This window comes from Cyprinodon variegatus, unplaced genomic scaffold (genome assembly GCF_000732505.1).
Source record: "Cyprinodon variegatus isolate N-32 unplaced genomic scaffold, C_variegatus-1.0 Scaffold38, whole genome shotgun sequence".
Lineage (NCBI taxonomy): Eukaryota > Metazoa > Chordata > Actinopteri > Cyprinodontiformes > Cyprinodontidae > Cyprinodon > Cyprinodon variegatus.
In genome coordinates, this window is record NW_015150491.1 from 1,574,348 (window position 1) to 1,591,708 (window position 17,361).

General features: G+C 36.9%; 1 protein-coding gene across 1 annotated transcript; it reads right to left on the reverse strand.

Annotated features, from left to right (window-relative positions):
• Positions 1-419: 419 nt before the first annotated feature.
• On the reverse strand, positions 420-16,534 carry snx3 (sorting nexin 3). The gene is made up of 4 exons (XM_015369814.1): positions 16,340-16,534; positions 5,339-5,434; positions 4,945-5,069; positions 420-1,242 (listed from the first exon to the last, which is right to left on the reverse strand). The coding sequence occupies exons 1-4, from the start codon at positions 16,499-16,501 to the stop codon at positions 1,137-1,139; spliced, it is 489 nt and encodes a 162-aa protein (XP_015225300.1). The 5' UTR covers positions 16,502-16,534; the 3' UTR covers positions 420-1,136.
• Positions 16,535-17,361: the final 827 nt, after the last annotated feature.

Below are 17,361 nucleotides of genomic sequence, written 5' to 3' on the forward strand. Positions count from 1 at the left end.
TGCAGGTGATCGAAGGGAACATGTTCTACCATTTCAGATAAGAGCAGACAAACATGCAGCCAAAATTATTTGAGTGTGTTGATGGCTACTGGAATCTTTAGAGACCAATGAAATTTTAGGTCTTAAATAAGTTCAAACGGAATTAAAATCAACACATAAATGATAAAAAAAAATTATACAAGTATAAGGTTCATAGTAATGTTACACCTAGGTAATTATTTTAGACTTGATTTTATAAAAATAGCTGGTTATGAATGTTGAATGAATTATGATGACAAGCCTTGTCCGAGTTCTGCATTATTCAATCAGACGCCTCCATCACTTTTAAAACTCTTCATAACGATAAGGTAGATTTCTAAAATGCTAGAAACAATTTCACATTAATAACAATACATGCAAGCATGATGTGGATGACAAAATGCACTTTAGCGTGGAGGCATTTCACCTTTTTTTATTGGAAAACTTTTGAAAATAAACAAAAGAAATGGCACAGCAGTATACAAATCTCAAAATGCATATTGCCAGTAGAAATACTGCAGTTCCCTCTGTGTAAAACTGCATGCTAGAAAACATGGTGATCGTCGGGTAGGTGCTGGTGGACACGATGCGAACAGACACACACATGCATCCTTTTTAAGACAACAACCAAATGTGGCTTAAAAGTCGAGGTCCGTCTAATGTGTGTTTGGGTGCTGGTTATGGAGAGCAATGTGCCAGTCAGTGATGCAGAATGGTGTGGGACATTACACAAGCATGGCATACAGAGAGGTTTTATTCAAAAGTAACATACAAAGGGATATATAGAACATGGCTAAACGATAAATATATAATATATTTTTGTTAGTGGAATTTTTAGACAAAAAGAAAATATGTATAAATCACTTTAGACCACAAGTGTGTGTACAAGATTCTTGACTCCAATCAGAACTTCAAACATCAATAAGAGTGATTAGCGATTAAAATTAAATAGCCAAGAAATAATATATGAGACAATGCAAGAAGGAAGTAAAGGTCGCTCAAATTTGAAGCAGTGAAGAAAGCTTTGGGTTGTCGGGCCAAGCTGGACTCAGAATGGCTAAGCCAGACCAGGGCAAGCAGAGCCATTTTTTTTGTTTTTGTTTTTTTGTTGTTTTTTTTTAGGCTTGTCTGATTTTGGATGGGGTGTAGTTCTTGTCCACAATCTCCTCCTGTAGAAACATGTGTAGGCAGCGTTCGTTCTGAGCTAGAGGGTGTCCGGCCACTCTGAAAACAAACACATAAAAAGAGCAAGAGAAGCGGTTTATGTTCATGGAGATGAGGTAACATATAAAACTGCATTGGATAAGAGAGAAACAAACATTTTCAACAGCATTTTCTTTATTTGTTATTAAATCGCTTAAATGGCCTAGATAAAGTCATGAATAAAGTAGATTAATAACATGTGCTGAACTGGAAATCTTTAATCTTTCGGTAGCTGATGCAGATTTTAAGCAAGTATAAGTAGGTATACACTTGGTAATAAGTCCTATTAGCTAATTTTATATAAAAGACAACATGTATAAACAAAAAAAGAAACAGGATGGATTGTACTTAAAAACAAATCTGTCTAATAAAGTGCTGATAGTCCATTACTGACCCTTTGTATCAATCTTTCTAATGATTAATCATTCTAATATTAACTATAAAAAATTTTTCTTCATCTCCACCTATTTCAAAAGTAATAGAGGGGTAAATAAAGAGGATCCAGGGTTTTTAAACCTCAATCAAATTATTGTAAGTAAATATAGAAATTGTTATTTTCCAATGTAAGGACAAGGTTAATGCTTTGTATAAATTTTATAAACACAATAATTGAAGCTCCTCATTGGCTTAGCTTCATTATACTTTAAATACACAGTCCATATAACTAAGAGCTTTTCTTTCAGTGGTGATTCCTGTAAAATCCGGAAACAATGAGCAAAGTCTTTTATTATCAGGCTCTTCTTTAACTTCTTTAACTTAGCTTCAGCTTAGCTTAGCTTCAGCTAAGTTAAAGAAGGATTATTTAAGTCAGTGTTAACTGACTTTAATAATCCAAGCTATCCCTTTAGTTTAGAATAAATACATTACCCAATAGTAGGGCTGGGTATTTTCGCCATAGCCCTGAATCGATTCGATTTTGATTCATACAGTTCTAAATCTATAAATTTTGATTCGATCTGTTTTTACAATACTGAAAGTGGTTCAACTGTGTTTCAAAATACTCATGTATTTTATTTTTTCCTGTCATCTTAAACACAAAGTGCAAACTTGTAATTCGGACAGTTTAAACTTGAGATGTGAACAAAACTGTCTCAAAATTGCAAACTTGTCTGTGAAAAGTGAAAAAGTGAAGCCTCACTCGAGCAAGCAGACGTGACACAGTGGGGACACAGCAGACATGCATGAGCTGCATTATCTCCACTGCACAAACCATATTATATCAGCGTTATCTGTAACAACTACAGGGTGTTTGCTGGTCAACCCCCATTTGTTAATGTCTTCAATCAACCTATTCACTATATTTGCAGGCTTGAAGTACTCTAATTGCATCTTTCCTGCTCATTTGAATGTGAACGTCACGTGCGTCACTATAAAACTAATCGATCTCATTCCCTAGACATCGATTTTGCAAAAATATAAAGGAATCGATTCAAAATCGATTTTTTTACCCAGCCCTACCCAATAGTGCTGAATGATTTTGCCAACAATCTAAATTGTGGTTATATTCAACCAATATTATAATTGCGATTTTCCTTTGCAATAAGCACAAGCATGTAGATCTTTCAATTTCAGGGTTTCAGTTTTTCATGAGTCCGCTGCTGCAGGACTTTACTGTAATCTTTGCATTAAAAAAAGTTCCTACTCCTACAATCTTCGCTTCCATTTTGTGCGATTGCAGACCCACTAAAAGTTTATAACCGCTACCTAAAGAAATGAAAAATTAAATGTAATATAATGTGACTAAAACCCGACTGCCTCTGCAATTTGAAAATTATTTTGCTAAATTGCAAATGCAATTAACTGCCTAGCCCCATTACCTAAAGCATCTCCCCCTCCAGCATGGGTGTTTCTCAGGAACTCAGTGAATCTCAGTTGGTACGTTGACAGAATACCACTGGTGACATTAGTCCAGGATGTACCCAGTCCCCCCCTCGAAAATGACATAGTGCTGCACCAGTTGTCTTTGTCATAGCCAAGCTATGTATCGTGAAAATGATTTTGGTGTGTACCTACATCAAATGTATACTCTGAGCACTACATGTAGTGAAGTTACTGTTGTTGCTACTCTACATTTACTGTAAGCACTTCCGAGCGAAATGGGTGATCTGCTGTCACCGGTTTGTCAGCTCTGTCCTGCAGTAGCACAAAGACCTCTGACCTTATGTAATTATAACTAGGAATGTCTGAGGCAATGCAAACATAAAGACTGACACTTTCAGTACCTAGATGATAATAAATAACATATATCAGTTCTGGCTCTGCTCTTAGACAAAGCATGGAGAGACTGAGGCTCTTATTGCAGTTTGGGTGGAGGACGCTATCCAGGTGATGTTGGACGGAACAAAACATAATCACAAAGTTTTCCTAATAGAGAACAGTAGTACTGTAGATCGTTACTAAATTATAATTATCTTTGGTAGAATTTTTAGATTACTCATTAACTTAACATCAATGTTAGCATTCAACACTGTTCCATTTTTAAAAAAATGCTGTTTCCTCTTCAAAAGTGGTTTTGACATCAGGTTTTCCTGAAGTTCTGTTGAGATGACGCACAGCATCATAACGAGAATGAACCAGTGCACCTGAGACCCTTAAACACGACATTCTTCAAATGTTAAATCACTCAGAGCAGATCAACACGATAACATTGGGTGCATGGACACATCTTAACCTCTGATAGGAAATAATTGCAGAGAAATGAAACAGCACAGAATGATTTGCAGGTCAAGTACCAGAGAAAGGACCTAGAGGGAATAGGAAAAAAAAGAAATAAAAATTGACCTTGCCTGAATAGATCCTGCTAAATGAGTATGGAGAAATTGGCCCAGAGGACAAGAGCCGTGGGGGGAGAGCCTGTTAATCTGTAAAAACCTTTTCCAACAGGAGATTCAATCCCCTTTTACCTGAAGTATAAAATCATGTTAAACTGCCGTAATCTAAAACTGATCGCTCTCCTTTCTCCTCCCTCTTACTTGTTTCACAGCAACAATCGTCTTTAGCATTTCAAAAGAATTACCCTCCACAATGCTCTCAATCAGACTGAACAACGTTGGCCAGTAATACGTCTGAACAATAATATGATCAACAGCAAAGCATTATTCACAGGAAGCAAAGACAGGGGGGGGATTGGGGTATAAATCTTAATTACCGAATCATCTTCCTCTACTTTAACATATTTGTGTTTTTTCAATTTCTCGGCTGTCTTTACATGCTTAATATTTCAACAGAAAATACTGGTGCATTTGCACATGAAACAAAGATAATGGCCAAGTCTGCCATCGCAGTAAATGATTACAATCACACTGTAACTTTTATTGTTCGGCATCTGAAAATGAGGACATGCTGGATCAAAAATAAGCAGAGGTGCACACACCATCCCGGGGAACCACGCGCTGTAATTTCCAGCAGCAATTAACATAAATTACACATCGACAACAAAACAAATGTGGGAAAAATTATGTTGTGGGGGAGCACGATTGAATTCTCTTTTGGTTTTCTTGTCCTTTGCAAGATAATTATAAGAGAATTAAGGACGACAGTGGGAAAAAAGGCCAGCCCGTCTCGAAGAGTTCAGTTTGTTAACAATATGAGGAGAAGTGAAAAAGTTGCATGTAGTTACCTCACAAAGTGTCTCATTGTTCTACAAAGTTAAAGTAGCAACTGCGAATAACAGCAGCTGCACAGAACAACTTAGAAAAAAAAAAAAAAAAGTGGATTGCTTACTTGTTGAGAAACTGCTCCAGACCCTGCCTCCGCTCCTCGATGAAGGAGTCATCAAATATGCCATCATCTCCTCTGAATGGAAGCTGCCTGAAAAGAGCTTTTCCTGGGAGAGGTGGTACAACCACCTAAGAACACAAAACAATCCAAATAAATAGACCGCATCATTTATTCCTTCAAATGAACATATGCAACACAGGGGGATCTGATTCAGTATGCTTAAAGAAACATTTCTGAGATCTGAAACTTAAACCTTTGCTATTTCACTCACTTATTCAGTTCCAACATGTTATTTCAAAACCTTTCTTTCTTATTCTGCCCTTTGTAAGGGATGGTCAACTTTACATGCCGAGTGCTCCTCAGCCTTCACATTGAAGTTGTCATATAAAAAGTTTACCTTGCTTTCTCTCTCCAGCTCCGCTCTGAGCCACTCAAAGTCACTGTACCGCCTCCGTACAGAGGACTCCTTTAGTTTGAAGATGGGTAGGTTGGTCTGAGGAAAAGGCAGCAAAGCTGTCACATTTAAACCGTCATTTTGATGCATATTAGCTTATTATAGTCCTTAAATAGGAGGAATCGCAAAGGATACAAAAAAAAAAAGGTTCAAGCTGATTTTAGCTCACGTTTTACTGAATGGATTCATCTAAAACCTGAAATGAATAAAAATAAAGCAACAGAATTGTTTCATTTATATTAAGCTTGTAACTGCTCCTAGTAAAGATAATACCAAGGCATATACGGTTAACCTACATTTTCAAACCCACTAATATGTAGTTTAAAATTCTTTTAATTCAGGCTGAACGAAATTCCTTTTATGCTAATGACAAGCATTTAGATGTTTCTCTAAGGGTCCATTATCATATCACTTGATTGTTACTGCTGTACTAAAGTTGTTTGCTTGTAGCTACAACTCTCTCTTGTCCGCAAACCCCGCTTAAGCATTTTATCGCCACCTAAAGGGCTGGAGTTAAAAATTCAGTGCTTACACCTACTAAACTTGCATGCCTCTGTTTTTATATTGATTATATTGCAAATGCAATTAATTGCATTAACAGAAAAAAACGTTGATGTTCTGGAAATTTTGCCGGGGAGTTATGGAGAAGAAACTGTGGTTGCAATGTAAAATCTGCAAAAATATTTTATCCAATAATTCCTGTATCTTGAAGTCATATTTAAAAAAAAAAAAAAAAAAAAACTTAAGAAAGTTTTGGAGTTTTCTCAAAGTTTTTAAAAGTCAAGAACTGCCTCCGTGCACAACAACTAACCCAGATATTAGCCTGCATAACAATCCAGCCAATATCAGCCGGTTGTATTCGCGTTAGAAAATAAAAAGAGCAGCAAAAGAAAGTAGGTTGTTTTGCACAATATGGATTTATCAACAAAACTAAGTCCATGTTTAATCTTTTCAATAAAGCGTGAAAACACAAAAAATGTTTTTGAGATTTTACATCATAAATCAAAATAGACTGTTTAAAATCTTTTGTCAAAAAATATTTGGTCGAACCGTGAAAAACTTTTTTTTTTAATTGGCTAGTTTAGGTTGTTGTAAAAAGCTATGTACATAATACAGCCAAAGTCCTACTTTTTTCATTTTTTAATCTGAAACGGGAACATCATTAAATTGTCTGTGGTGTCATTTACAGATAATTCTTATAAAATAGTTAGAGGTAAATGGGATGTAGGTTGATCCATATTTATGAAGCCAGCATGATAGCATGCCATTCCTTATTGTTTTCTAATTATACTTAATTAATCTAAGGTAAAAGCTGTTAACGTGAAGGCAAGATATGCCTTGTAAAGAATATGAGAAAAGATAAGACAAAAATATTAAATTGAACCTTGTGGAGCAATGATATGCTAAGCAGAAAATTATGGCTTGAAAATGTTTGTCCCTAAAGGACAATAAGAAGTGGAAAACAAAACAACAACAGCAAGCCTCTAAATTCAAAATGGCCTCAAGAGAAAAGAAAATAAAAGCTCAACCTACATTTTCTACAATTTTCTGCACACCAAGGTCTGTTTCCACTCAGACGGCTTACCGTTTTATTGTACGTGTTCATGTATGTGAAAGTGTGTACATAATTCAAAGTTGCTGTTTACAAGTACGTGAGAGTGAATTTCATGTTAAATGAGGAAGACATTCAGACATCAACATGAACAGTGAAGCAAACAGCAAATCATAGTGCAATGCCAAACCTCTTTACCAGTGCTGGCAGTGCATGGCCATTCTGTGACAATGTACAAACAAGGAGGGAGTGAATGAGGATTTAGTGGGCAGGGTGCATTTACAGAGGGTCAGAATTCAGGGAATAGGGGAGAATAACAAGTAGGTTGAGTATGAATACAGTAGGAGCAGCAGACTGATCGATAGGCACAGTGAGTATGTGTACAAGCAAGATATAGAGTTAACTAAAAGCCCAAGTAAACGGTTGAACAAAAGAGAAACGACAGGGTATATGTGACCATGAAGGAAGAACAGGAAATCTGGAGAGGCTGGGAGCTGCATCTGCTCAGCACAGGACTAATTGAGGAGCAGGCTGAGCAGAAGTGGTCTTTTAACACTCAGGCTTTCTCCTGCTCAGTATTCTACCACTTCATTTCCATTGATCCTCAAAATAAAGTCATATTTGCTTCCATTGAAACACCTCTTATAAAGTTTCATTTCAATTAGCTTTTCTTTATTCCTCACATTTTCTCCCCTCGTATGTGTTAGAAATGGCTAAGTTCCAAACAAAATCAAGCTAATGACACTGATGTAAAATCTCATCTAACATTTTACGCAATACTCATTTTCAATCTTTGTATTACACTAAAACAAACCTTTGCAAATGAGAGTTTGTTTGGACCACAGTTACTGTATCGCTATAGTACAAGATGCTGCACTAATGTTTATTTTTGGTGGAGAGTGAGCTTGTTTTAAAATTTCTGGTTTGACAGAGCCCTTATTTGCAAATATACTATATTGTATTAAACTTTCTTGTGACTTCTGTTGTAAGTGTAAATGATAAAAAAAACATCACAAACTCACAAACCAAGCTAAATAGGAAAAGGTTGGAAAAGGGTGGGAGGCTTCCAGACCTTTGAGATTTTTTAATTTTTATTTGCAAACAAAAAAATGTGCGTATTGTTTTATCTATTCTCATTTATGGATATTTGAGAAGATACATAAACCAGACTAAATGTGAGATTAAATGTGTCATTTAGTGTGGCCCCGATGAATGAGACATCGGAAGATTGTTGATGAGAACAATCCGTTGTTTTTTAAACGATGTCTGTGCCTATTGGCCAATGCTCTGACCAATGAACGCAACTGACTGTGATGTAGTAATTGCGACAGGAAGCTGGTGGGGGAGTGTAAACGAACAGCCTGTTGGTAAAACGGCGAATACGTCCTTCTTAAAAATGAATGAGCGTAGAGCCTCTTCGTGCTCATGTTTCAATGAAAACCCCAAGTCTAATCCTTCCAAAACTGATTCCAAAGCCAAGTCAAAGAGAACTGTTCAATACTTGTTGCCATCTTTCTTGTTGTGCTTTCTCCAGCGTTGTGCATCTTTGTCTTACGCCATCAAAACCGTGATTGGCCAGCCACTTCTAGGGATTGGGGCATCGATCGAGGCTAGACCAAACTCGCAGGCAAAAATGATTTTGGCCGCTGGCAGGTGGGGCTAGTTTACTAGGCTAAAAGGTATAACATTAAAAACAGAGTGTGAACAGAATGCAAAATGTGAAAAAAATGGGTCCTCTCTGATCCCTTTTGCACTCTGCATTATGTAACTCAGTACTGTGTGTCAGTCTTTGGCCAATTCTCATTTATTTACATACATTATTAGCAAAAAAATTATATCCAATACAATAAATAGGGTATTAATGTCTCAGGCTTTCCATTAAAAAAAATAAATCGGCACTTGTTTTGTTTCTAAGGAAGATTAACTAGAGTGGAGGGTTTTGAAAAGTACAGTAAAGTAACCAGATTAAAATGACAGTTGTATAAAGCAGACTCTTTCTGCATGCTGACTGAAAGCTCTGGCACTCCTTCGTTCCCACAGAGTTTTTCTAAAACGCCCCACGTCTGAAAAGCTATTGCTACTTACTTAAAGTTCTCTCCAGGTAAAGCCATCAATGAAGCCTTCACTCCTCCTCCTTCTCAGGTCACAGGAGAAGTGGATTATCATAGCTTTATCGCCCCAGTGCTCCAGCATTAACTCTGCACTCCTCTGGCCGTGGTTTGTCCCCGCTGCGTCATGTTACCTCACAGCATGGAGCACCACAAAGTTAATCCCCTCCACAACAGATCACAGTTACAGGTAATCTGCCACCGCCGTGACTCTAATCCTATCATGTGCACACAGGAAAACACTTGACCAAGCACAGGCACAAACTAACACTTGTAACCCATGCATGAGATGATGTGCGTGATTTCACCAGTCGCTTTGTTAACTCTGCAAACTAGAAAAGGTTAAAACCACCGAAGCCCGTTTGTGCACATGCTGAAACCAACCTATTTTGAGACAATGGTGGCAGCTGTGAAAGTGGGAGTTATGAAAGTCACCTGGACTTCCAGTTCCCTTATCCTCTCTAAACCTGTGATTAAGAGATTGGCCTTTCGGGACAAGGGGAGGGATGAAAACGACAGACCAGAAATCTGAGAAGTCTCACTCTCTCTTTCTCTAGCTCGCACAAAATGCTCAGAAAGAGGCGGTGCGTGAGAGTGTGGAGAGTCAAAGATCAGGTTCCCCTGGCCTCTGTTTTCTTCACGGCTGGTTAGAGGTTAGGGCGCGAGTGTCTCAGCTTACTCGCCGCTGTAGTGATTAGAACACGGGACCAGCCCACCGTCAGTCAGGTCTTAGCTTTTCACTGGCTGTGTAAAACATCACACCGCGCCTCTTCTACTTGCGGAGCGATGGAACAAAAGGTGAACCATGAAAACCAGCCATTTTCAAAGAGAAAAGCACAACAGGTCATATTTAAAAGCAAAACATATAAGAGGAACATGTTCAAAAAAAAAAAGAAGCAGCAGAAAGCAAGCTGTATCTCTGTCAGAGTAGATCCCCAAGCTTCACTTCAATGATGGGCGTACAAGGTGCAATCTGTGCTCCATAGGAAGAGTATGTGAATCATAATGTGTGGGACACAATGCCTTGGGCTCATTGAAACCAGCCTGAAAAGAGGCAGAACCCTTAAAACACAGTGAGACACTGAAAGAAGGGGGGAGAGTGGACAAAGATCACTCATCTCCAGAGAGAATAGTTCAAGGCCACCATGCATTAGCTTTTAGCAGGATGGATTAAGTCAAGTTAGAAAGTGCGCATCCTAAACCTCCACCATCCCAGCCCCCCTTACTCTCCCTTATTGTCCCCTTTCAGAATAATGGCATTAAAAATGGCAATATAATACCATCTCATCGCATCATATTCCAAAATAGGGAAAAAAGGCTGTGAACAAAAGCGTTGGGGCAATGGGTCTTTTGCTCTCATCTCTACATGTACTCTCTCACTCGTTCCCTCGCTTGCCGGCCCCTGTGGCCTGACAGCCTACCCTCTCTCCGACTTGCCTATCTGGCAAAAAGCTGCTTTGTTGCCATAGTATCAACTCCCACTTTTGATACTGTCATTTCAAGTAGGATATGGTAGCCTTGATACAATATGTTCCCCATTTCCATTAAAATAGTTGTCGAAGAGGATGCTGTAGACTTTGGATTACACTTGACTGTGCCTGACAAGACCCCCACTCCCCCTCCTCCACACACACTCCCCGTCTCTCCCCATTTTATTAATGACCAAAGGCCCCCCACCCCACAGCCCAAATGAAAAAGAAGGAAAAAAAGGAGAGAGGGAGAAGCTATGGGAGAAGAGGAGGGGGAGAAGACTTGAGTGAGAGACAGAGCTATAAGAGCCCTTTTATGTACTCTTATCCATAAACAAAGTGAGATCCCAAAGTTCGCTTCCCTGAATGTGCTTTCAGGATGAGATGGGAACCAAAAAAAAAATTAATTAAAAATACATTTTTGATCATACCCCCTTCCTCTGCTTCGTACACCTACATCCTAGGTCCAACAAGCCGTTTGCTATGGGTCGAAACAAAAATACGCTAGGGTGCTTCAGAAGCTCCTTCACAGATCCAGCAACCAAAAGAAACCATTACTATTGAGGAATATGGCAGAAAAACTCTATCCATTAGAGACATCAAGAGTAAGAAGAGATTCATGGCAAAAAGCAGTTTTGTGACAGAAGAAGGGAACAAAAAGTTCACTTAAAATGAGGGGATGTAGTGGAAGTGGATTAGACTGGTGTCAGATTAGGAGTAATGCCATTGCAGTAACACTGCCTTAATGATAACTAGAAATAATTGAAACATATCTTAAAAGAATAATTAAACAAATAATTAGTTTTAAAAAAGTTTACAAAAAACTGTTTTAAACACCATTTAAAAAAACATAAAATAGAAACTATGATTGTGAGTTGATGCTATATCGAAGAAAATTTTCAAAATGCATGTGTCAAGATGAGAAATGTATCATTTTAAAAAGAGATTTTTAAAAATAATCCATCTGAAAAATTAACAGTCTGTTAAATTAATGATCTCCAGCTTGGAACCAGAAGAAAGCAGTTGAACAACAAAATATTTGTCCTATTACATGATAATCCAGGCCAAACACAAATTGTTTTACCACCATCTTTGCAACCATCCCGATTTTTTTCAAGCAACAACCAAAAAAAAACAACACTTTATCCAGACTCAGAATAATTTGGCATTTAACAATAATGTATTTCAGACTTGGGAGAGTTACTAGAATCAAAGTTAACCAAAAACGTTCCAGACCAAAAACACCTGTTGCTGCAAACTGCCAGTCAGCTTGCTGAAAAAAGTCTGTGACAAGTTTGCTTCACTTCAGAAATGTGATTGTCTTGAAATATTTTAATAAAAAATACCAAAGACATGCAGATATGCAAATATACAATATTAGTTGTAATGTTTTTTAATAGAGTAAAGCAAGAAGAGCAAATATTTACTTTTGCATTAAATTAACTCTAAATTCATGCTAAATAATCAATGAGTGACAGCAGTAATTTAGTATTTGTACTTGATGCCATCACACAGTATAAAGCTCAAACATGTCTAATTATTTTTGATGTTTAAATTATTATTCCAAACAACAGTAGCCACACAGAATGAGAAAATGACTTCACACAGCTGGGAGAGAAACAGGATAAGAGCCGATGAGATGAAAGCTGGCGAAGAGGGGTGGCTTTCTGCCCTCCCATGGGTAGGGGGTGAGGACGGGGAGTAAATGCTCCCCCCCCATCCCATCCCACCCCAAACCCTGGCCAATTTCATTCTTCTCTTTTCTCAATGAGGGGATTAAGCAAGACTCTCTCAGTGCGGCCACAAGAGCTCTCTCAATTTCGTAGTGGATTTCAAGACAGTGGTGAGAACAGGAAGAACGGTTAATAGAAGAAACTGTACATCCTAATAGGAGGATGATACCATGGTAGTCGAAACAAAATCTGAATAAAGGCAAAGAAGCAAGAAGGAACAAAGCACATATCATGCATTCCTGTCTAAGGCATTGTGCCTAACAGTCTTAAATGGTGCAGAAGGAATGAAAGTGAGTCCAAAGAAAGCTAAAGAAAGGAGGAGAAGCAAAGCTAAGTTGACACCACGTTTATTGAAAAGTGAGGGATGCGCCGCTTCTTCTGTGGTTTTATGCAAAGCAGGGTCACACAGGGCTATGAGGCGCACAATAATGCTGATTACACGCATATGCTAATTATAACACGCTAATCAAGTACAGTAGCGTTATATTCAAGGCTAATGCCTGTAGACAGCTTCCATCCCCTTAAATTCATTTCTTTGAGAAACAGTGGACGCAATGAAACAGTAGAAGGCTGCTAGCCAATCTAAATGATTCAGGTCACTAACTACAGGGGTGTCAGTCAGCTAAAATGACAAGTTAGAGATCAAAGATGAGGCAATCAGATCAGCCTTTCCACTGCCAAACCGTTTTATACTATCAGGAATGATGACCCATGAAACCATGAAGATTAATCACAAACCAGTTAAAGGAAAATGTCTTTAATTTGCTGAAAATGGGTTTATAACTCTGATTTATTTGTTTCTGACCAAAAGACAAACCAAAAAAAAATAACTGTCAACATTTACTTTAAAGACCCCATAGATGTATCTAAATTAAGAGAAATCTATTTTCTGAAATAGCAATTGGAGTAAATGTTTTTCAGTCGCTTTTTCTGGAGATTTCAACAATGCCATTGTCATCAAATGGTATTTCCGCTTATAGATCGGGGTGAAAAATACAAGAGCATAATCTGAGCTTACATTACTCACATTTTCCATTTCTGTTAATCATCAGGGTCTGTAACGTTCATCATAATCTTTTCAACTCCTGTCAACATCTATCAGTCTGACTACTTGGACGAAGGCTTCAGGTTGGACAGTCATTTTGATTTAAGAACTGTGTGAATAATTTCTTGTAAGATTTAACGCTGTGTTAAACTTCGCTGAGACGTTTTTTTTTTTTTTTTTGTTTATATGAACATGATGGCATCTTACAATTACTGAAGATTTGCCAGAAGTACATCCATGATGGAAATGGAGATCTGATGACTGAAGTTGCCACTGGAGTACAGCAAACTCATTGTCATTTTTGATTGGTTTGAGCTTTGTGACATCATGCACTAAGCTCCGGCAAGTAGCCATTAAAGGATGGGAAGATTGTGTTTATAAAATGACAGATGTAGTCAGAAACTTCACTTTATTGAGGGGCCAAAGGTGTGTCAAAAAAATACCCCCAAACCTCCAACGTGAAAGAATAATGGAAATGGGGAGGGTTCTATACTTTAATATAAATTCTAGGATACATTTTCTGATGTCAAAGGTGATGCTGAGACCAGCGAAGCAGCCAGTTTTTCTGATTTTTCATCATTCAACTATAGTGACCCTTTTTAAACTGCAGCTCTGTTTTCTTTTTCTCAGCAGACAGGGGTAGCCCTCACTGTGACCTCTGGGGGCTGTGGCTCATCTCTGTCATGGTTTCACTGAAATATGCATTTGGAAATGATAGTTTGCTGCATCTTAAGTGGATACTGAACGTACTTATACTTTTATTTAAATTCAATCCAGTCTTCCAACTTTTCTGAGCTTCATTTTCAAGACAGCGTTTTCATCCATACAAATGGCACTGACTTGACATTCTCCCTTCTAGGGCTGAAACAATTAATCAGATTAATTGATTATTGTAAGTATCGTCAACTATTTAGTAATCCATTAATCGTTAACCCATATAGCAGTAATTATATCAAAATTTGAGTAAATATGTAAACATTTTGCATTTAAGATTAAAAAAAAGAACTTTCTGTGAATATGCTCTATCCAGAACTCCAGTGGAAATCTTTTTGTTTCACCTGGTTTAATTTTGTAAAAAATCTTTGATTCACTGAAAAATAAAATGAGACCGATCAAATCGAATTGCAAAATAATAATTTGTTGCATCCCTACTCCCTTCCAATTCAAGCCGAAGGTTTCTTATATAATGCCATGTTCAAAATCCCCCAAATAAAGTCCTGAATATTAATGCTCTGTTGTTCATCATGGCTAGCCTACCAAATACTTTAGGAAGTGACCATATGATTGGTTGATCGTTTTATCCATGTTAATAGAAAAAATGTATCTATTCTATTGGCCTATGAATGTATAGCCGTATTTGCTTGTAGAATGTCAATAAGTGGCTTCTAAACTATAATAGATTTACCAATATGGATCCAAGCACTCATATTTGGAGTAAAACTGGTAAATGACATATGACCAATGTGATTCAATAATATCATAATGCACAAATCATTTTAAGCATCTGAATATTTAAGATATGTAAAATATAATTCTACAGCAGTCTATGCATTTAAAATTGTTGATAAAGGAAACAGTTGGGGGTCAACTGACTTGTACCAAATAAAAGAATTTTTTCTAGCTTTTATTAAAAGTAAAAAAAAAAACACCTTTTTTCGAATCCTTACTATTCTGCATATACTAAGCATTTTGGATTTGCTGTAGCTGTGTGGATATAAAAACCATTGGGCTTTTACGTCAACATACACTAAGATTCTGGCAATAATATTCAAACTAAACATCTTAAAAAATAGAAAATAAAATTAAGGGTTTTCTCCAGCTGACTGGAGCAAACAACATTTACAGAATGGAAGGAACTTCTGAGCAAGTTTATAGATGAGGTTGCAGGAAGGAAGTGCGTCATCAGAGGCAGGGGAAAAAAGTGAAGAATCAGTCAGCAAGCTGCATCCTGTAAGCAGCTCCGGAGGAACTGATTTCATCAATCTCAGCCTCCTATGATTTACCAGTAATATGACGCTGCTCTGCCTTGTAAAGAAAGTTACTCTGGGAATCATATAATTTAAAGATTAACAGATGAGAAACAAAAATACAAAATACAAACACCCCTTTTGTGTTTTGTAACTGTAGGAGCAAAGAAAAGTTGATCCTGCATTTTAGCCTTGGTTAAAAAGCAGCAAAATCCATCCATCCATTTTCCATCACTCTTATCCCCGGAGGGGTCGTGAGAAGCAGAAAAATAAAACTTTAAATTGTTAAGAAACTCTGCTGGCTGCTTCTAATTTCATAAAATATATATAAATATTATTTAAACCTAATGCAGCAATTACACTATTTATTTTTCTTAGATGTGAATAAACACCTATTATAAAGTCTATACACCAAACAGGACATTTGTTTATGGTTTTCAAATTGGATGATACTCAAGCTAGTCATTAAGTGAGATTAAAACTGTTATCTACGTATGGCCCTAACAATGGGGTGTGGCTTAATATAAATTCAAGAGCGAGTCAAGTTTAAGGAGAGACTTCTTGCCTATTTTTTCCCTCATTAAAGCAGATCATATCACTACCACTAGTGTACAAATACATACTTTTGTGTTATCAACAAATATGGATGAACTTAAAAGCTCCTCAAAGGAATATTAAAATTTCAACATACACCATTTCGTTTTAATGGATAGACATAATTCATTAAATGAAAATGTAATTACTCATTCCTCTTTACGTCTTAATATATTGGTGAAAAACAAAAACAAAAAACTGCGCGTGTACGCCAACACTGGCTAACAATTGCGTAATTAAGATAATATCTGATAAAACCAGCAGACAGAATTGCTGCAAACAAGCATAAAAATAATAATAATAATAAAAAGTACGCATTAACTCGTAACCTATGTGTTAATATCCATGACACTGTCTCGATGAAAAAAGCTGTTGTCAATAATTTATAACTTTGACTCAAAGGGACAGCCAGTTTAGCTAGCTTTGGCAGTTAGCTGACAAGCTAACGTCATTAGCACTTGTCAATGCAGTCTCACCTTCAGTCTGACTTCGTACGTTGTATATCTGCCTCTGCCAACCCCGACAGTCTCTGGATTGCTCACGTCAATCTCAAGAAAATTACTCGGGGGTCCATACGCGTCATTTAAGTTCTGGGGCTTAGTGTACAGCCTTCTCGTATCAGCTATAGCATCAGCCATTTCTCCCTGTCCTCCCGAGCAGCTAGGGATGCTGTCAAGCTAGCCGCAACACGGATATGAACTTTATGCTATAGTTCTTCAAAATAAAATACCTAGAAAAATCACATTGTAACACCTAAAAGTATATTGGTAAAAACGTATTATAAAAACCTTATTATATATAAACTATATCAACAGTTTAAACTTTTGGCACAATTTATGTGAAATAAATATGATTATAGATTAAATACATGTTACTCTCTTTTATTTTGAAGTTACGTTGCGTCAATTCTGTAGCACACTGACGGGGTTGCATTTCCGATCAGCTGAGGTTCAGCTGACGAAGCCCAGCAACTTGTTTAAATCTAAGTTTGTTTACGACCTGCCAGCAGGAATGCTATTCTTGTTATTCATCAACATGATCATTAGTAGGAAGAAGAAACAATTATTATTATTTTTTGTTTAAGTTTTTAAACTACGCAATATTAAACTTTGTATGTATATAATATCCGTTTCTTTGCATGACTACATTGTATTTTGACTCATATCCATGTTAATGGAAAGTGCATTTATCTTGCACATTTAACAGCAATACAGAGTTGAATTGGGAAAAATAAAAGCAAATAAAATCATATGACAGTCAAAAAACCCAAAACAAATAAAGGTAGGATAAAAATAAAACTACAAAATCTACTTATATATTATTTTGCTGACACTATTTAGGTCTACTTTACTAATATACCAATGCCTTTTAATTAATTTTTTTTTTTTTTTGCTTAAATTTAAGTTTTCAGCCATTTATTTATAGTAAATGTGTTTATTTAATGATTACTTTCCTGTTTCCTTGGTTATTTCTTTGATGTTTCTTGGTGCATAATACA

Bases quoted from the DNA above. Each gene is read 5' to 3' on its own strand.
- snx3 (XM_015369814.1), bottom strand. From the start codon at position 16,501: ATGGCTGATGCTATAGCTGATACGAGAAGGCTGTACACTAAGCCCCAG. The intron at 5,435-16,339 runs GTGAGACTGCAT...CCTTTTCCTCAG, and splicing joins CGTACGAAGTCAGACTGAAG to ACCAACCTACCCATCTTCAA. The intron at 1,243-4,944 runs GTAAGCAATCCA...GTTTGTTTTCAG, and splicing joins CTGGAGCAGTTTCTCAACAA to AGTGGCCGGACACCCTCTAG.